At 32.8% G+C, this 23324-nt stretch overlaps 1 protein-coding gene across 1 annotated transcript; it reads left to right on the forward strand.

Moving 5' to 3' along the window:
- The first annotated feature begins 6164 nt into the window (after positions 1-6164).
- LOC148610294 (uncharacterized) lies at positions 6165-22283 on the forward strand. The gene is made up of 10 exons (XM_088542636.1): positions 6165-6303; positions 6545-6681; positions 10593-12341; positions 12561-12755; positions 13173-13367; positions 15019-15174; positions 15399-15757; positions 19108-19198; positions 20011-20090; positions 20808-22283. Exons 2-10 carry the CDS (start codon positions 6549-6551, stop codon positions 22152-22154), a joined length of 4305 nt encoding a protein of 1434 aa, XP_088398762.1. The 5' UTR covers positions 6165-6303; positions 6545-6548; the 3' UTR covers positions 22155-22283.
- Positions 22284-23324: the final 1041 nt, after the last annotated feature.

Here is a 23324-nt window from a genome sequence, read left to right on the forward strand (position 1 = left end):
TGAAATATAAAAAAGATAAAAGTAAAAAGAACACAATTTTACTGCGTCGGCTATATATTTGTCGAAGATAGCACTTGTATTTTTTTTTAAATAAGTGATTATCTATTATATTTTTAGATTATACGAGTAAGAATCATGGGTCTCGAACATAAAAAGAAAATTCACATTTAATGACGAACAATAAAACTGTCAACATCCACTAACAAGTTCAAAACATATTTTCATGTGCTATCAATATAGTTTAATTTAAAAAAAATAGTATTTTGTAAGAAAATCAAAAATGCGGTAGACTTCCAGTTAAGGGCGGAAACTCCCATGTGAATAAAACACTTGAACTTTTTATGAATGGAGATTTACGGATGGGAATTCCGACTGATAGATGAATTGTTCAAACAGTACTAATCTCAATTCGGTAATGATGGTGACGTAAAATAAAAACTAAGATAAATTAGTTAATTGATGAGTTATTAAAAATAAAAAAAAACATAGACTCTTACCTTTCAGATGATTCAACTCAATTGATAAAATCGCTACAATAACAAGAGTTATGACAACAAGATGCTTCATGTTTAATTAGAACAATCTATTCTCATTTCCTCCTTTTATATTGAGTCATTGCAATGACTGAAATATAAGTAGGTGTTTCTATGCCTAACATGGTATGGCATTTCACTTAGTTTTATCCAGTAACTGCCGTTTTGAAAATTTTACAGCTGCAAAGTCAAAAAGTGTGATTATGATTTAATCCTAATGATAAGGATGATGCTTCATTTTAATAAAAAAAAACATACGAATTTTGATTTTCGTGTTTTTCCCTTTGTGAAAATGGTTAAATAAATGCAATATATATAATTGAGTTTCAAAGTGGCTTATCTTGTTTATATAATAAAGATTATGGTAACCATGGTCAAAAGGGAATGAAAACGAAGTAAAATATAACGGACTCGGAGAAAAAGATATCACATAAAAATCAAACAAAAACCCTTAGAAGATGACACTTAATGAGCAACCCAGACCCATTAACAAAACAAAATCAAAACGAACAAACATAATTTAATTTGATATTTAGCATGATATACATAATTACAAAAAGAAAAAAAAATACTAATTTATATAGATCTGGTATAATCTGTATTAAATACTCTGATCTGAAGAATGTTAAATTATACGAATATATATGTGTAAACAACAGCGTGTTTAGATTCAGCATCACTATTGTCTTATAGGTCAGCATTGTATGACTGCATAATAAAGGACTAATAAAACACACCAAGGCCCTTTTTCAGTTCATGGAACTATTATGGCAACTATGGATGCAGAAGTTTGGTTAAATAACAAGCCTTGTTTAACCCACCTTTCACCTTAATATACCTGTACCAAGTCAGGAAAAAATGGCTAATTTCGTTCTCCCAGTTGATTCAAGATTTTGCCAATTCATGTACTATTTGAGATAATTTTCTCCTGCGTATGGAGTGTTCATATCACAACTCATACGTTATGCCAGAGCTTGCCGGGACTACGTAGCTAGAACTCTAACAATGAGGCATCTGGAACAGGGTTATGTTGCTGCAAGATTGAAGTCATCACTATAGAAGTTTCATGGTCGTCATCATTCATTCAACGGGTCATAGTTTTCCTTTCCTCGTTTGTCTACCCCGGACTGGACTATTACTGAGCAACTCGGCGGTTGTTCCCAGAAAAGCAGAGGACGCTAGCCCTGCCGGTGTACCTGGTCTATGCTCCATGGTTTTAGTGAAGTCCGATTTGCTCATTTGCTTGTGTTACTCTGTATGTATGATAGTTACTTTATGCTCTTTGTTGTGTATGTCTGCTTTCCATGTCTGGTCTTTGTCCCTGGATTGCATTCTTTTGATTACCCTATAACCTTGGATCCTTTGATTACTCTTTCTCCCTGTCCGATTTATATTTATCAGTTCTATCATTTTGTTTTTCCCCTTATTTGAAAGCTGATTATTGATCAATTTCAAAGATGAAATATTTTTTTTGTTCCAGATAATTATTTGTGAAACAAGAAAGTAGTTGTATCAAACTTTCGTTACAACTCTCTTTTAACATGCAATTATGAATATCATGTATGTAACCTGCAGCAGTATTGCAAAAACTCGTTAACAACAATAGTCATAGTATTCAAACCTACGCACAAGGCTCACTTTATTGCACGCGCCTTACTACATTTTATTTACAATGGAGTGTGGTGGACAAAAACTGAGAAAACATATTTTTGTACTCCAAATCGATATTTATGTACAATTTAAGAAAATCTCGGCATTGAACTTTTTGTAATATCAAGCATCAGATACACATATTATACACATATTTAGTGCATGTATAACTTTAGTTTTTGTAAATTCTGAAATCAATCAAGATTCGAGCGGAAACCAAGGAATAAAATACATGGAAAAAGACTAGACACGCACAACAAAAATACATACTTTTCTACATACAAATGTCTTTGTTGTAGCTGAGTTTGTAAACTTTGATACTATGATGGTTAAGGTTAAATAATTAATGTTTAGAATTCTCGTTTGTTTTCATTATACACCACTGGTAGAAGAATGAAACGACTGTCATGGAAGTAGCTAACTTAATAATTATTTATTTCATTTACACGTATGGAAGTGAAATGAAGGGAAATTATGGTTATGAATGTATACAACCATCCAAAAGTCATAACAAAGGAAAAGATAGCGAAACAAGAAACGAACTAAAGCGAAAGAGAAATAAATAAAGCAAATTTTGCTCGAGACGAAAATCTAAAATAGCATCAATTTAACTTAGTAGTGGGTGGTCAATCTGCTATCCAAGAAAATCTGGATGGCTGGATGCATGGAAAAAGTGATTACAGAGAATAGTTTGTCTCTCCGTTATAAAACAGGCCCTTCAAATAGAATAAGTCAGTCAGAATAATGGGGCACGACTTATTGATAGTTGCAAATGTGTGAGTCCGGGTTGCTCGTTTACTTTTGTTTCTTAGCACGTGTTTTTTATTATTATTTCATGTTCTTTTTTGTGTGCGTCTATATTTTCTTACAAGTATTTTTCCTTGGAATATATACTTTGATTTCCGCTCGAATCGCGGTTCCCTTTATAACTCTTAGTATAAAATACATTGTCAATCTCCATAAACTACTTGAAAGAAGTTAATCACATTCTAAATTCTACAATAAGAGATATCAGTCAGATATGAAAACACCAAATAGACAAGATGTTTTTCCATATACAAAGTTATGTAACATTTTGTTATAAAAGTTAGTTTCACTCTTTCATACATTATCAAAGTTTGCCCACTAAACTCTGTAAAATATTAGAAAGAAATGCCAAATATGCAGAAGCTCTATATCATAGTTCAATTTCACCGTAACATTTGACTTGGCAAAATGTTTCGTTTTTTTTACAGTTTGAATAAAAATTACATTGCAAAGATTTTTTTACATCAAATACAAACTAATGAAATAAGAAATAGTACAAATACTCTCTGCATCCAAATGTGACATTTTTGTGATAAAAATAAAAATTAGAAAATGATGTAAAGATGGTCTTTGTAACGGAGATTAATCTCCATGTAACTAAATTAAAAAAAATTAACTTTTACACAGTTCATATGTCATATCAGACACACTCCTACTATAGTAGAATTATTTCTGGGACCAGACATAACAGGTAACATGCAAAAGATTCATATCGTCAACAGTTATATTGAAAAAAAAATGACTAACGTAAATAATGTCTTGTTTTGTTTTCAGTGCAACGGCATTAATTATTGCCTGGTTAAAAAACGAAACTTTAATTTTACAAGGCAATAAATTATTTGGCCATACGTTTCAATTTGCATGTGTTCTACGTCATTCAAATTGTAGGATGTGAAAATGGAACAAACATAACAACATAAACATAACACTCTGTTATTGGAAACTGTTAACTCATAATGAGCAAAATGCTAATACGGATTAGAAAATGTGTGAACAACTCAGTGGTTTTGACACGACCATTTTTGAACAAATTGATACGTGTTAAACTGTCATGTTTAAAATCCATATACAATAAATGTGTTGCTCCATTTGTTTCACCGACTTTCATTTTTAACAAGACAAACCTATTAAAAAGTATCCATCATAAGCCAACGTATATTAATCTTCTTATGTGCTACCACAACTTGAACAAAATAGTAATTTCAATGTAATCGCTAACACATTTTCTATTGAAATAAAATATCTATAAAACGAACTTTATCGCTACATATATAGCACTGACGTAATAACAAATGACAAGGCTTTATTGTGCAGCCAATTTGACGTGAACACAAATGAATTATACAGTGAAACATGTCAAACCGAACCTTGAATGATCCAAAAACCTTACAAGCCAGATATTGTTTAAAGTCCCTTTCTATTAATTCAAATGGACTTTGAAACTTAGTAAACTGAACACCTGTCTTAACCGGACTTAAAGTCCCAATGGGTTTGTGTTTTGATAGATTACACTGTATTTTTCAATACCATGTATTTCCATTGTAACACTTTTGAACGTTAAGGAGATAGACCTAGGGTAAGGGACACAAACCTTAAAAATCATTGGAACGTTTGTATTCAGCATTGTACATCAATTTTATGTAAGCAACCAATTAACTAGGATTCATTTTATTCTGCTTCAAAGGAAAGCTTGAGAGACTTTGGTGAAATTGCATATAAAACAAACATATCACTGATTTTATAAGTTATCTTCCTTATCCTAGTTTTACCTTCAGAAAGAAGTTAAGTTCTACAACATTGTCATCTTTTTTATACTTTGTTTTTATTACCATATATTCAAGTAATTTGGAATTCTCTTTCCCAATTTTAACTTGATCAAAAGGCTGCATATTTCAAATCATGAGTAACATTAAAATGCTAAACTCACAAACAAACAAGGAATGACCAATCGAAAATGTACAAAGTGTTCTCCCTAAAACCCTTTAATACATAAGGCCAACAAAATTGTATTTTGTAGAAATTTGTAGATGTATTCACTTTACAGGTATTGTACAAACGATCATCGCTTGAGGAAATAGACCTCGGCTAAGGGACATAACTCTTGAAATCAATAATATGTTTGTATCATATTAAATTTTACCAAAGCCTATCAAGCTTTCATTTGAAGCAGAATGAAATCAGTCCAAGTTTCTTTGGTACTTATACCAGAATGGTGTAAAATGCTGAATAGAAACATTCCAATGATTTGTAAGAGTTGTGTCCCTTACCCTAGGTCTACGTCCTTAAATGAAATCATCAAAGGGACAAGGGTTCGAACGGAAATCAAAATAATACAATCCAAGGAATACTCGACAGAGAAAAATAAACACACAACCAACAGAGAACATGATATAACCAAACTAAAACGAAAGAAGAAACAAAAGTAAATGGGAATCCACTGAAACATTCTTATCCAAGCCAATTCTAACGTGTAAAAGAAGATTGGTTTAGACAAGTTTCATTTTATATAAAAAAAAGATTGATCAAGTACTGTGAAAGTATTTTAATTCGTTGATACCAATTTTCGTGGATAAGGGAAGAAACACGAGTCCGTGGATTCTTGAATTTGTGCTTTTGAGGTTTTCAGTATACACTTAAGTGGAAATCTCTTTTCCGTTGGGACCAAATTTCGTGGTATGGGCTACCCACGAAAACCACGAAAATTCGTACCCAACGAACAATAATACGTTCGCAGTAAAGTTTGTAAACGAATAGCAGACGTGACAATAAAAAACTATACGTCATTTATATAGACAATATTTCTAATGTTATAAAACTGCAGAATTGAGACATTTGCCGGCAAATACGTAACTGCAGGGACAAGGGGAGATAACTTGATGTCAGTTCATATCATACGTCTAACGTGCTTTGCTTAGAAAAAAACACTATAAAACGTGCACTTTCTAATGAATTATCTATAGGCCCTCGAATAATAATCTTGGCAATAAAACTACGCTTTTTATGTTCTCGTAATGAGAAAATCACTCAAGTTTCGTGGTCACCCCAACAGTTTTCTAGAATTGTCTAATTCACATTAGATAAACATAACGGTAGAAGTGTATTGGCGCGCACCTGTGGTTTTATGGAAAGGTGTAATAGGACAAACTGTCCCAATTTATTAACTTTTTGACATGAGGCTAAGTTCAGAGGACACGTCAGTATGCGTCGGTATAGGATAGGTAGCATGTAATATAAACTTTCGACATGTTTGTTTACCAATTAAAAAGTTGAAGTCGCTGAAAAGAAGTTAGTAACAATCTTAAAATTTGAATAGGTAAGTTTTTTCCCATTTTCCCTTATGACAATAAGGATATATTAGATTTCTACAACAAACATTAGGAAACATTTAGTTAAAGTAAACACCTATTTTGTACAATTTGTTTTAATTATAACTAAATATATATTTGGTAATTTTAGACAGTCTTGGACCTTTTCATAGACGACACAAACAAAGTATGGAGGTTACTTTTATAAAAAAAATTAAAAAATGCTTACACGTTCTTATGTCTTTTCAGCGCCATGAATTGGATTATTTATTTAATTTGCTGGATAGTAAATTCAGAAGTGATTATAGGAATTCCAGATTTTTATAATTTATTTGAATTAGAAGAGGAGCTGTTATGGGCTCTTGGAATGCACAGCAACAATCAAGGTAAAGTCTTTTTTGATATTTTACATGTAGTTTTGAATTTGAAGCATACAAATTAAGAAAAATCTTTGCAATTAAGACTTGCTACAAGTCTATCTGTATTGTTCTTCGATAAGTTAATCTATAAATCTACAATGTTAGCCGTTAATCATCTGATTTTTCTGTGTTGCCGATGGATAGTGGATAAAATATAGCTAATAGCATTGACATCAAGATTTAAAAACTAATGTATTGAAAGACTTGTATATTTTTTGGCTCAATGTAAATTTTGAATGATTTTTACGTAAATTTAACAAATCGATTTTGCCACAGAATGAATGTGAAATCTACATATAACGAACATTCCTTTGAAATTCACATGATGTTTTCTCATACAAAATAAAGTGAAAATCAAATAATATAAATATTATCGATTTTAAATTTTTGATTAGAAAATGAAATGGAATACAAAAGTTGTTTATGTGTTGTCATTGTTAAAATTGTAAATATGTTATACAACATCTTAACATTGAAGACCATTTTTTTTCTGTATTTTTTATTACCAAATTTATCTCGTAGCAACCATGCTCCTAATAGAAAGGATCCAATACAAATCTACATTATATAGGTTTTTGTTTAACACCCAATGACAAGGTAAATGAAGTAGATCGGTATTGTAGGCACAGGTCGCTTAATATGCAGAACTTGGACAGTAGTCATAAGACAAAGTTACCTATCAGTTAATATAATAAAATTGATATTTACTGAATATTTGCACAAAATACTTCCATCTTCCGGATAAAAGCATTAGTAATTCACTAAATATCATTGAATTGTGCATTAGTCATTTTAACGTACAGCACTCGTTTCAAGCGTAAAATACGTAAGATAGGCCACATTTTATAATACATGTTTTATTCCAAAAGTTTATATATACCTTTTTTTAAGTGTCAGTCTCTCTAAGAATCAGGCGTTGGGTGAAACATGATATGAAGAAATCCACCACTTTGAAGGTGTAATTTGACTATTTGCACCTATAGAATCAAGAAAACAGGCGAAGATTTTCCATATCATTTTGGTAAATTGAGTTATAATTTCATTGAAATGCATTGAAAATGAACATTTCAAGGGCAGATAATTTTTCTAACAGTCTATTGAAAAATTTATGAGCAACTCTAGTGATGCAGTGACCAAATGGTGGTCTTTCTAAACAGAGAAAGCATCATTAAGTGAAATTAATATATCAGGTTGGATGTGTTTTTGACATGCATATCTCAGATTTTTCCCATTTTACCTGATTCTTACAAAAACTTACACTTAAAACTCACAATGCGAAAGAAACAATTTCTTATTGTATAATTTTAAAGTTATTAAATGAACATTCTACACTTTCAAAACTTTGCGGTCCTTAATATACTTCTTTCATGCGCATATGAAGTAATTCAACTCGATGCTAAATAAAGGAGTATATTGAAAAGAAAACATTTGGTATTAAAGTCTATATCCCGCACTTGAATTACTATGTATTAAAACGCGTTTTGCAAAGTGAAATTTGTACCTTTTTCTGTTGAAAAATAACATTAAATTCTAAAATTTACGATAATTGCACCATCATGAATACGTTAAATCGTGTACCGTTTAGTTGAAATGTAACAAATGACCAGAGGTCAAATGAATATCATTACTTTATGACCTGATAATGTCCATGACAATGGGTAATAAAACAAAAGCCAATTAATACAAAGAAAAAAGGTGTCCCACATCAACACGAAAATATTCTTCATTTGCGTCACTTTTAATTGTTTTAATCATATTTCAGGTGAAAAACTATAATGCATGTTCAGAAGTGTATTTTAAAGAACACGCCCCGATTTGTGACATTCAAAATAATTATGTTTTGATAAAATTCTGTCGTTTTAAATTAGAGTAATAAATGGTTGCGTTTTGTGCATTTACAAGATGTCTTTTTAGTTTGTTCATAATGGTAAATTTAATACTTTCGGCTAGACATAGTACTTTAGTTTAAAGTCGGTTTGTAATGTTCCTAGTCGGATCACTATGTCAGCCGTCCCAATTTCATATCGCATAACCCTAAAGGTACCTTTTTTCATTTCTTATTTATTTTGTATTTATTAAAGAATACAATGAACATTTTGTAAAACATTGAAAGAATTTATTTTCAATCAGACACACTTAAAATGGTGTAAGAGTTGTTTTTATATGTTAACACTCTTTTGATTTATTTTTACCACATTATTAGTGATATTGTATAAGGTATTTCAAAAGCTTGCAGATAAAATAATACATCATGTGTTACTACATTTTGTTGGTTTGTCACTAAACCGCCGGTTTTTGTAATAATAACATATAAGACAATTTTGAAGTTGTTTTGTTCAATTTTTGGTTTAGTTTTCGTCACTCTTTCACCAAAATAATGTATTGTAAATTTCATATCGACCGGCGACAGTTATCATTTTCCACTTTCCACAAACTATATATTTTGAAACAAAACTAACAAACTCAATTTGTCTTTGAAAATGAAAGTGTGTTGCGTCAATTTATTATTACGTCACCTATATTTTCCCTGAAGCTAACAAGAATGAATTTCTGCATTGCAAAATAAAGAAAACTTTTTTCGTCATACATAAAGTTAAAAGGAAAAAGTGACGTAACGTCGAAAACTGAAATTTGTTAATTTACCATATATTTTTGTCTTTCGTGACAATGCGTATTATACGTTTATATATATATATGTGTGTTTTTGTCCTTTGTTTAATCGTTTTTATACGAACAAGGTCGGCAGACTCAAATGTATATCAAAGACCGCAAATATGTATGAATAAAAAATGAATCAGTACATATGTAATTGATAATTTTATGTGTATAAAATAGATGAATGTGATATGATTTGGTTCTTTACCTGTCCTTCACATATCCTATAATTCCATAAATGTTTGAGATGTTTAATAAACATATCATACCTGTCAATTCAAACCAGGTACAATAAAAGATAAATATATATGTGAAAACTTCTTCAAAGTCTTTTGTATCATTGAATATATCAACATGTTTTTTTTTTTGCTTTGCTAAATGCCATCATTTTAGCCATTGACTTGCTTTTTATCAGTTAAGGGAAATAAATACAAAATAAAACAAGAATTTTTAAACAGAGGTCTATCTGCACTGGATATCCTTGCTGTTCGAATATTTCAAAGTCGATTTTTTTCCCGCACATTCAATTCACATTTTGTTTTGGTGCTAAATAATATATGAGTTCTGCGCTTTTGATTTATGAAGGGTCGAAAAATTATTGATTAAGATGTAAAAAAAATATTAATATGTATGTCATGTTTGAAAAATGAAATTAAATCAAATTTCTTAAAAGTGACCTATGTTTCCGTATCACGTACATGTGAAATTGAATACAAAACATATAAATGATATAGTGTCCACAGCTTTGAATAGAACAATGCAGAGACGAATAAAAACCTGCATTATGTTATGCACGTCTATATGTCTTTGTACTTTAATGGATGATTACATTTAGCTCTGTGTCTGATCTCCATTCTTCTGTTATTCAGTGCACAGAGTGGGGCTTGCCATTTGGGGACTGAATGTGGAAGCCTGGAATACAGGCTATTTCGTAATCTCTTTTTTCAAAACTTAAATGAATATGCTAAATTTCACATGTGCTTATGTCTTTTGCGTGTTTCTTCATTTGTCAGTCATATTTTATTCATATATTCCTATGCCTCTGTTTGTTATTTGTCAACAAATTTCAGTCGGTCAAAGAGCTCTACAGAGCTCATTTTGCTATTGTTATTTTGTATATACTCTCATGGACTTTAGATAAAGCATACTTATTTACTCACTAACTTACCATTACTGTATATAAAAATCTCTTTTGTAACGAAGTCCACATTTATTTTATACAGGATTTATAAATAGACCTTTGCATCAACCATCTAGAAATAATCATTACATCGACAAACAAACACATTTGAATAATTGGCTGTTACAAGACTTATTACATACAGGAAATAAGGGTTCAAATGGTGCCTCTGTCTCAAATATAGGACACAGTAATAGCAATAGTTTATTTACAAAAGCACAAATTAACTTATTCAAAAATATACTTGGTGTTTCTCAGGACGGAAATAGTAACAATCAGGCATCTAGTGCAAGCGATAAAAATCGACATAAGGATTATATTATGGCGTCGGCTTTAGTATCGAGTAACACAGAAAATTTGGTCAATCATGACAATATGAGAACATCATATTATATGAAAATTAACGATGATCAATCGGCGAAAACAGAAGGACAAAAAGATGTCTCACTTGTTAAGAGCGGACCATTCAATCAAAAGAATGATAGTAAAACAAAGGATAGGATTGAAGAAGATAGTTTAGATAGAACAGATATCAATAGCATGACTACTGTTTTGAAGGCTGTAAGTAATGACCGTGCACACAGATCGGAACAACTAGAAGGTAGTAAAGGTTATTTCCAACATACACGACCGACTACCGACTCTATAATGTCAGTGACTGACAAATCAACAACCGGTAAAGTCAATACAAACAACATGAAAAATGAAAAAACATCTATTGTTGATTCAATTTCAGAACCCATACTAACTAGCCCATATGGCAGTGTTTATTCCTTTGTGCTCCCAACAACAGAATCTCCATTATTTGTAACAAATCCAAATCTTTCACTTCCACGTATGCAACATGTAGTTGAACAAACGTCACCACTGTTTATGCCAATTGTATCTGATTTAGAAACTTCATCGTCAGCAGAAACCACATTACCGCAAATTAAACCGTTTTATACAGATTCCTCAAGTTTAGTTGATACATCATCAGATATTAATCTGTCCAACACAGAGCCTTCATCAGTGGTTCAAACATACCAAACAACAGATGGAGCGTCGATGGTTGATATCGCGAGAGCAAAGCCTTCGACACTTCCTCCGAGTAGAAGTACATCGGTTTACAACGAAGACATTATTATACGCAACAGGATAATTTCTAAAATTGAAAAAGCCAAGGAAAAAGTCACATCGGCAACCACAAAATTCACAGAAAATTCTTTGTTCGTAACTGAGGATACCAAAAGTTTGTCACAATTACAAAGTTCATCATTTCGCAAGGATGTACAAAATGTTTTTACTGAAGATGATTCAACATTGGTTACGAAAGAATATAAACCAGCAACTGTTGAATACAGACCTTTATCGGAAAGTTATAACACAGTCACCCCTTCTGTAATTGACAAAACTAGGGGGCAAAATGGTTCATCTCAGTCAGTACATAATGGTGCGACATGGCAAATTTTAGATAACAACACGTCCGTGCGTAATCCAATATCAAAAAGAAACACAAGACATTTCTTTAGTCTTGATTTCACGACGCCATGGCCTTTCTTGATAGAGACAACATCTAAATCTTGGAACAAAGGGAACCAATTCACGAGTGATTTGTCTAACGTAGGAGGTATATCACCACTACCCCATCAACCTAGCACTCGGTTGACATCTGTTAAATATAATGACCCCTCCGTTGGAATACCAGTATCTTTCTCGTTTGGTTTAGTTGAACCCATTAAGGCGGAGTACTTGGGTCCAAGAAATATGAATGCTCAAATAAGTCAACCATTAGAGGCAAGAATGGCAGAAGGTAATCATTTGTATAGACGTTTATTACAGTAACCTCTGAATTGGTACCTGGGAATAAATCCTCTTCCAGATTTATATATTCGTAATCGTTTGTCACAGAATCTATTTTTTCACAAATTAAGCTAAAGATGGTAATTCGATGACTTATGCATGTATAATTTATCGATGGCAAACTAATATTAAGATGAACTTTTCTATCAATGATTATTTTAAATTTTAGGAGCGTGTTCAGGATGCAAGATGGAGAATGGCGCTGGATACAACAGTCATCCTACGGACTGTGATAAGTACGTACAATGTTTCTTTGACGACAATGGTGCAGTGACAGCCTTCTATAGAACCTGTCCTTGGGGTCTGTATTGGAACCAGGATATACTGTCTTGTCAAGGCACAAAAGATGTGCGCTGTAAATATGGTACGTACTACTTGAGTAATTTGGGAAGCACATGCTGTGCCTTTTGTAGTTTAGATTGGACAAAATGTACTCTTTTTAATGGTAAAGCAAACCGTTTCGGTTTTCTATGTTTGAAATGGTTTTAGCCCCGTGAAATGCCTATTCCTAAACGAAATTGAATTTCCAAACCAACAATTATAATAGGTGAACCTAAATGAAAGCATGATTGGAACTATATTTAAAACTAGAGAGTCAATAAAATCTTATAAATATTAGCTATATTAGTTAAATGAATTTCTAATAAAAAAAATTAATTAACTTACTCTAAAAATATTGCGCTAATATTAAAGATGCTAAAAGCCGTTCTTTAAAAAAAATCAAATGTGAAATGTCCTGACAAGATGGGACCCATGAGTGAGATTATAACTCAATTTTCAGATCAATGTTTAAATGTACAAAGCGGATCTTATGCGAGTGAGACCTCGTGCAGGAATTACTGGAAATGCAATGGATATTCGGTTCCTGTTTGTTGCCCAAAAGGACATGCCTATGTGACTGCATTAGGATGCGTTCCGGACATTAGTTGTCAAGATGAATGTTCTATGTATACAGATAAAGCAACAGACAATCCAGGTAATGATGAACCTATTCAAAACAAAATTAATTCGTTAACAATTAATTCATTAATGAATGTAACACTAAATTAACTTCAGATTTTTGTCGTAATTAAACTATACTTTCTGAAACTCTCCATACACTTATGTATGTACGCGTGAAACTAAATACGATTAGACTCTGTTACATCTGAAGTATGGTGAGATAATCCGATACTGACAATGTATGAAAAATTCGAAAAACATATGACAGAATTATTTATCTGACGTCATCTCCCGATATGTAGAACAAAACATAGAGACTGTGAAATCATGAGTACGGGTGAGATATTCAGATTATAACAGTGAAACTGTTACATATTAATAGTACACGAATTCGTGACATATATAGGTAGGATAAGATAAATTTTAATATAATTTTTTTTTATATTTTCATCTGTATTTTCAATACAATATCACAACAACAGCAACACCATTTATAATACTAACAAAAATATGGACTATATCATCCTATAACCCCCCCCCCTTTTTGCACTCTCCATTCTACTTTTAATTTATGCTATCCATGGATATGTATTTTATTTGGTTTTTGTCGGTTGTTATTTCGGATTTTGTAAAACATGTTATGATTTTGTTTCCCTTAATTTTATTAGAAATTGTAATTTGCAGTGATGGACTTAAACATTTTTCACTGTTGAATTCAAATATTATAGAACTACAGCATAAAAAGATGCTATATTTTTGTTTAGTTCTGTGCTTTTATGCAGATGTGAAATATCATAAATCCAGCTAAATTATGACACTTGATATACAAATTATAAAGGTTACCAAGATTATTTCATAAGTGACATGAGCATGTGATAAAATTGGTGTTTGTCATTTTGGTATGCATAACAAATTAGAGCATTGCTGTTTAACTAAAAAAGAGTCTATGTCTTCAATGTTTGCATCAATCAATTTTCAATATGACGTATCATCTTTAGAATAACCGGTTTCTGAAGAACATGCATGTTTTTGTATTAAGAGAACATGTCCTTTTTGGATTGATTAATTCATTTTGTAATAGTTTACCGAATTTGAGACAATTACTGCTGGGTTACAAGATCTACTTTATTTTTACCACTAATGCACTAGTTGAGTACCTCTATGTCAACCAATCTCTTTGCAGATACTATTCTTTAAACGATTTATTAATTTTATCAGATTTTTTAACTTTAAATTCGGTTATGGAATTTTCTTCCTTGTGTTTACTAAAATTTAAATTGGACCAGCGTGTAATCCACGAATGCACGGGAAATTAAACAAACCCATTTCTCACTTTCTATCATCTTCTGTACACTTTTAATTGGATGATGTAAGAATACAAACAAGAAAGTCGTGTAAAGAGTTAACAACGCGGAAGTACAGTATAAAAAAGGCCATTGCATTTATTCGTAAATTACAGTGAAATTTGTCTAAATTGAATCCTGCATAATCCGAAATTCTGTCAACACCAGACACTTTTAAAGCCCCTTTACTGTTTTTTTTTAATTTAAATGTATTTCTAACTTGGGTAAACTGAACACCTCTCTATACCGAACCTTATTCAAAGTCCAAATTTGGTTCCGTTCAGATAGTTTTCACAATATAATATCACCCTTTTCTTATTTTTTCTTACAATGTTGTTTCAGAATGTGACAAACGCAGCGTTGACAGCAATCCTACTCTTTTCGAACAATATGTAACTGGTTACGGATGGGTGAAAATGGATTGCGCTTCCGGTACTAAGTTCAGCGTTGCAGAATGTTCCTGCTCTTTGACCTCTACGAAACAACATATTCCTAAAGGTACAAATAAGACAAAAAAGTAATTTCAAAAGCAAAAAATCTGACAAAATAATGATATCTCAACTAAATGATCCTTTGTTGCATTCATTGTTCAAGTAAACCATTTTTAAAATTTAGACAGGACAAATATCATGCCATGTAACTTTAAGTCGTGAATTCCGCCTTTAAGCAAGTGTCAAAACTAAAACCACTCCTGCAATCATAAGTTTAATAAAATATTTCAGAATGCAAGCCTGTTATGTTACTGGAGTTCAACGGCGACGTGAAGGATAGCACCGAAAATGACGTGTTTGTCGGAAGTGAAAACGTTGCCGTGAAAGATGGGGCAGCTTATTTAAATGGAAGCGCTAGACTTGTGATTCCACAGTTTACAAATGCTGAGCTGGGCAGTAATTTTGGGTTTCGAATAAGATATAAGAAAGCCTATTATCCATCATTAGATCAAAGAGAACAGAGCTTAATCAATAACGGTGATTGTGGGGACCTTGGGTCTGTTCGATTGACGATAGGTAACCAGGGTGTAGGATTTGCCTTGGAAACAACCGGAGAAGACACAACGGTTGGATTTCATATTCCGACATCGGTACGTTGTAAAACAGTAATAGATAAGTCCTAAAATGATGGATTCAATTTTACGTTTTTCTTATGTAGTCGGCCGAAAGTATAAAAGTTTTGATTTATGAGTATCAAAAGTACACATCAATTAGTCTCACTGAAGTCCAACGGTTTCATTGTTCAAGCTGTCAGTGATGCCGTCTGTCTCTCAATGATTGTCCTCTGTCAACCACACACCACCTTAGACCATGGTTTAGCCTTGTGACATATATGAATGAGTGAAAGGTTAATTATTCTCTTAATTACATGACGTTAACAGGTGCTACACATTTTTCAAACTCAGGTTTCGGAAGTTCGTAGCTTTTCGGCACGCTTGGTATGTAGGTTGTATTCTGACACACATTCAGACGTGCCATGTTTTTAAACGTTTGTTAGTATAATTGACCTAATATTCCACTTCCATGGCGTAAAGCTGACTATGTCCGTAAATTTGTGAAATTAACGAATTAAATCAAAATATTAGATACAGTGCACCTTCTTCTATCGAATGACAAGAACTGTACGTTTTGATTTACATCCTGAAACTTTTAGTTGATGTAAGATTATTATAAATAAGTTCGTTTTGATTGATTGATTGATTTTTGTTTTGAGTGCTGTTTCGGCGATCAAGGCCTTAAGAATTGTAATATGGTACGTTTTACCTTATATAGCAAACTTAAATGCTGAAGTCTTATTTCATAACAGTGGCGGAGCCAGGGGAGGGTGCAGGGGTTTCCACCGCCTTTTTATTGGAAATTTTGTCATTTTCATGTGTCAAATTGAAAAAAAAAAGAGAAAATAATGTCATAGAACCCCCTCCTTTTTCTAAGGAACCCCGATTGGCACCCCCACCTTTTCATAGTGTCTGGATCCGCCCCTGCAAAATTTTATATTGTCGTGGATAGGCATTTATTTTTTTTTTCCAGTTTTTTTTAATATAAAATAGTCTTCAATGTCTTCATATAAAATATTTCGGAAAACACACATCATTTCATTGCTAGTTATGACATCAAAACTTAAATAAGGTTGTTAAGTCCAGACAGTTACGATATCAATTGGTTATTCAGTCCAGATTGCTGCGATATCAATTATGTTTATATAAATTCAAAAGATACATAGAGAGCAAATATCCTCAGCTAGATTAATGTTGAGTCTAATCGGTGTAAAATTTCCCCAGTACAAGCGCATCTTATTGTTTTTTTTTTTTTAATCATCTGATCGGCTTAAAAGTATCTACAATAAGATATCCGTTATTTTGGCCAACTACCAATCTACATACAAAACATAGCCATTCAGTACCCCAATGTACATGCACATGCGATAACCCGTTGGGTTCGACCCTGGGTAGCACGAGAGGAAATAAAAAAAAAGTCTCTATCCTAAACATGCTAAAGGCAACGCGATAAGATTTTGAAACTTAAATGCTATAGTTTTGCATGATAGCATCGTAACTAGACGTTGCGCACGCTATTGCGGCTGGGTTGAAAAAACGCACCTATCTAACATATAAATGACTATTGTAAACGATCAAAACGGTGATTATGTGAAAGCTGTGTACTGTTGGAATCAGAACAAATAATAAGTTCTGAATATTTGTCACAAATGGTACTTCTAATTCTTTATAATCAATTAAAATTTCCAAAAAACCCGAAAAAAACGTCAAAATTCCGTATGTCAGGTGTAACACAGTGCAGGTTTAAAAACGCGAAAATAGTGAATTGCGCTATTGCAGAGGGTACGAAATTCGCCAAATTTTGCAACGAAGAATAATTTCATATGTTCTTTTTGAGATAATTATCGAAATTGCATTAATTTCAGGCAAAAAAATATTCAATGCAAAAAATGAAAGTGTTGGTAAATGGTCAGATTTATAAAAGTGTTCAGTAATCAAATTCTGTTATTAATATAAGAACTTATTTACACAATATTCTTTTCCGATTAATATTTCTTAATAAATGTACATACTTCAGCAATTCTACGTAGCCATTTGATAAAATTTTCAGTACAAACAAACAAGTTACGTCGTTTTTTGAAAATGTCTAGCGAAATGTCAAGATGTCAATATTTTCCGGGTTCGTTGAGAAAATGTCATGTTCCAACACAATGCTACAATCCATTGGCAATTTCTTCTATAAAATAATGATACTTTGTAATTGTACATACACTTAGGAATACACACATTTAATTTTGTTATGGTTTAAACCGTTTAAAACGATAAAATTCGAACAAAACAAATGTCTAGCGATTTGTCGAACTTTCACTTTTTGAACGTTTGGAACGCTTTCCGTCGATGGGGAAATGGGGAAAGAAAACGGAAATAATTTCCGCTTTAGATAACACGAACTAGGCACTTATACTCGTCTCTGCAATTACAAGTATAGAACATGCAACTGAAAGCGACAAAAACAAATCGAAATCAAAGGGATATAAAAAGATTAAAAGTATCTGTAGTTTGTGTTATTAACAAACGAAAAAATAAACCAAAAAAAGAATAGAATAAATTCTTCTAGTTTATAGGAATTCGATTGGAGTAGAATGACTGAACGCAAAATAGGGTTGACAGAACTTGACAAAAAATGTGTAGAAAAGCAGAATGCTAATAGATAAAATGAATGCAGAAAAGGGAGTCATAAACATTTTTTATTTAGGAAAACGCAAATGAGCAAATGAAAAGAAAATCAAGGAGGGCTATATAATGGGTGTTGATGAAAGCCCGATTTTCTAATGGATAGAAAGCTCTTTCAATCGAAATACCAAGTTGTGAAAGGTCCAAATTTTGCTATAGGTACATGTAACACAAAATCATACATGTATATCAAAATGCACATTTTAACTTATCGCAGGAGAACGTTGCTATGTTCCCTCTCTAGCCAGACAGAGTGTGCGTATATGTGGCGGTTGAAATCCACGCTGCGGTACACATGCATGTGCAAATTTAATTTGCCGGTAGTACTGATAATCAAATTAATTAATCTTTTCGATTTTTTAAGAAATGTTGAAGATGTTTTAATTGCTACTAATTAAAAATTATTGTATATTTTGCTTTACTGTACACGTGTTTCAATAAACAAGCAAGCAAGAAACGAAAAGTGTCGACAAACGTCGAATTCTGATGTTACCGTATGTGCCGCAATAGCGTGCGTAACGTCACAACGTAAAGCGGGTACATTAAACAATACCAGTAAATTAACTCGAAGATGAATAAAGCCATAATTCAAGAATATATATGGTCGGTAAATCTGTAAATCCTGTTTTAATGCATGCATGTACAATAAATATAAGTTATTCAATACGTAAAATATATCCTTTAATTTTATTGTTTTTAATTTCTTTTTACAGCAATCGGAATGGACCGAAGTTGTTTATTATATTTCGGAGGGTAATCTTCATGGTTGGGTAAATGGGCAGTCCAGGACCGCTAAGGCAGCTGGTAGGTTTCCTTGTGAAAACATTTTTTTTAACAAAAATTGGTTTTCTTTTGAAATGATAATAACCTGATGCGCATCCTCATGTAGTTAACTGGACAATTGCAAATGAATTTTGAAAACTTTAGGTCAAATTTAGACAAAGTACCTACGTAATTATAGAAAGTTTAACTCTTCTTGTAAATTGTCCTATTACTGTAACTACTTAAGACATCAGGTGGTAGTCAGTTGAACTATGGAAGTCCACCTCTATTACCTAAAGTTGACTACATTATTCACTGTAAAAAAAATAACGAGCACAATATATTTATTATTATTCAAACTTATATTTTTATTTATGATTACATGTTATGAAGGTTACTGATTATGGACAGAAATGTTAAAAAATAAAGTATAGCAGTTCCAAAGATAGCAAAACCAAATACGTTCTAGTTTCGATTTCCTGACCGTAATTTCCGATGTAGAAAGTATTGAAATCCGGAGATCGACCTTTATATTTCATTGTTTACTTCCGGGATCTCGAAACGCTGCTTTGCAATAAAAAATCCTCTATTTACGACTTTCTTAATATTTTTGTCATGTAAAAATATATTCTTTTATTTTTTTATCGGTATTTTCTTTCACAGAAAGATGTTTACTTTTAATATTAAACTTGACGCTCTGTAAATTGCCAAGTTTCCATGCATCTAAATGGAAAATTAACTAGTACCCATTTTCGTGAAACTACGGAATCACATTGCGAGATTGACATTATAACCTGTTAAAATCAGTCACTACGTATACAAAGTATGTAAAAAATATGTTTATTTTGTTTTAGGTGCTATAGAAAAGACAACATGTGCCTTACAAATTGGTCACGGTGAAGGTTTCCGGAACTTTATAGGACACATAGACGAGGTAATATTTACACTAAGAAAAATATACTAATAGATTATTTTAATATAGAATAAAAACAAATAACCTGAAACAATGTAATAAAAACTGCTGTCGTGTAATATATGAAGAAAATCGTTTTGAAACCAGACTTTATCGTTGTTCGAAATGTTTCTACATCCAATACGTGTCGGCTCGATTTTCGAGCCACATTGAATTTTTTCTCACAAAACCAATTATAATACACATTTTGCCATATGTATAAACCAGTTTCTTCAGTGTAACTCAAAGTAAATTTCAAATATCCTCAGTAATTACTTCACAAGTTTTCTTACGTTTGCACATAAAGTGAATCAAGGAAAATTTTTGATCGAAACATATTTAATTTAGCATCTTTACAATACAATCATTATGCGCATAAGAACTTCACTGGTTTTCTGTTTGAATCGTACTTAGTCTAATATCGAAACGGACCAAAACGAAATGAAAATATTTGTTTTTGTCATATGTATAAACCTTATTTTTCTGTGGGATTCAAAGGTAATTTCAAATATTATCGAAAGTAATCACGTCATAAGTTTTCTTACGTTTGCGCAGAAAGTGAATCAAGGATAAATTCATTACAATACAATCATTATGCGCATAAGAACATCACTGGTTTTCTGTTTGAATCGTACTTGAAATGACCAAAACGAAAGGAAAATACTTGTTTTTTTGTCTATATTTATCTCTTTTTTGTAGGTTGAGTTCTTTAGATGCGATTCTGGTATCTTTGATCTCTTTACAAAACATCCTGGCTACAATACATCTCCCAAACCAGTGACGTCACCATCTGTACCACAATCGACCCAATCAGAAGGCGGAGTTGTTGTTACACTTCCAAATATAATACCAAATGAAGACACTACTGCGAAGTCGTCAGATGGAGTATTTATAACAATGCCAACTGAACCTAACCCTACACCAACAACCCCATACACTGCTACCGCTAGTTTACCACCTATTGACATAGTAACATTAACCCAAGAAACGACTACGAAATACGTACCTATCACTAAATCACCTGGTTCGGCGACACCAAAGTTTACGACATCGTCATGGATTTGGAGAACAATGCCTCCAATTCAGCCAGTAACGTTCTTTACTTGGAGGACAACAACTTCTTCAAAACCTCCAACCCCACAAAGTATTCCATCAACAACTACCACAACACAATCAACAACTATACCTTTATCAACTACACGAAAAATAACTAGCACATCTACGACTACCACTACAGAACCGACAACTACGGATGCTACCCTTACGACAACTTTCACCGTTCCGTCAACGATAACAAGCACTACTCCTTTAACAACGACTACCAAAACAAAACCAACTACCACAGTTCCATCAACAACAACAAGCATAATTCCATCAACGATGACTACCACCACACAAACTACGACCACAACACCGTCTACAACAACAAGTACTACCCCGTCAACAACGACTACCACAACAGCAACAACTACAATCACTACCCCGTCTACAACAACAACGACTACATCGTCAACAACGACTACCACCATACCGATAACTACGACCATAACTCCTTTTACAACAAATACTACCTTGCCAACAACGACTATCACCGCATCAACACCTACAACCCCCACGTCTCCTACAACTAGTACTACTCCGCCAACGACGACTCCCACCATCCCAGAGACAACTACCACAACGACAGCAAGTACTACTCCGTCAACAACCACTAGCACTACTCCATCAACGACGACTTCTAGCATTACCCCAACGACGACCACTAGTACTACTCCATCAACGACAACCACTAGCAGTACCCCACCGACGACGACCACTAGCACTACCCCATCAACGACGACTTCTAGCACTACACCATCAACAACGACCACTAGCACTACACCATCGACGACGATCACTAGCACTACGCCATCAACGACAATCACCAGCACTACATCGCCAACGACGACCACTAGCACTACGCCAACAACTACCTCGACAACAACCACACGAGAACCAACAACAAAACCATTACCCACAAGATTAGCAACGCCTCCACCCGCTTGATATATTTTTGATCAAAAAGCTTTAGCTTTCGTGGTCAAAATCAGCTGCTTTCAGCTTCAATAGAAGTCCCAAATTAAGAACAACAAAAGAAGTGCATCAACTTGTACCAACATGCATGACTTCTTATAGTTCTTTTGACTTTGAGACACTGAAACACATGAAATCCAAAGAGACGAACGATATCCATAGTATTTCGTAGGACCAGAGAAATGATAATCCCAAAAGGGATTAAGATAAAAGAATGCACAGTATTATTTAGTTGGTCACCAACGTTGAATTGTAGTCAGATGATGTCGGCTTAAAGTCTAGCTTGCATTTTCCAAACAGTATTGAACACTACTTTGTATATAGATGTAAATACTTATTAGAACACCATGTCGTTTTAACTTTGTAGGTACATGTAGCTCGTGTAATGCCTGTCTATAGCATTAATACTATTTAATATTAAATTATTTTTAAATTGACGTTCTATGCCTGTGTATGCATAATTGAAAAATTAAATTGGTTTATTTTAAATGTAATAAAGGCTGAGATGGTTAAGTTAAAAAAAAACTATAAAGGATAACAGAAAATACCTTCAGTAACAGGAATATTTGTGTGTTCGTTACCAGAGTTTCCCTTTATCAGGTAGTAATTTTGAGAAAAACACCCTTTTGTATTATAGCTCAGGGATTGTAGAGCATGCTCAATGTACAGTTTCTCAAGGAAAATTATTTTGTTCCTCTCAAGTCCTACATCGCGGAAGTATATATTGAGTATGCTCATGAACTTGCCATAAAAGGGTCTATACTATAATTAGTATATCTGACCTACAGATATACTGAAACTAGAGCTTAATCACGTCACATTTTGCTTGCGTTTTGTAATATCACCGGCCTGGCACAAATGTACATTCGAATGTTGATTAACCAAAAATAAAAATTTCAATAAATGTGAAAGGTACGTATAAATAACACGCTGTGCTATGTATTAAGTAGCACTTCATGTAAGAATCATGCAAAATGTGATTCGTGGTTGGAAGGCCTACATATATTTTTATTTTTGATATTTTGGTAAAAATGTTATAGTGAACAGTGATTAACATGTGGCCTTCCATATAACCAGGAGATAAAAAAAGAATGTACTGTAGAATTTAAAATTAAGGGAGATAACTCTGTAAATGACGATAAA

Source organism: Perna viridis, chromosome 8 (assembly GCF_037379345.1).
Source record: "Perna viridis isolate PV_CMFRI_1.1 ecotype Kerala chromosome 8, ASM3737934v1, whole genome shotgun sequence".
Classification (NCBI taxonomy): Eukaryota; Metazoa; Mollusca; class Bivalvia; order Mytilida; family Mytilidae; genus Perna; species Perna viridis.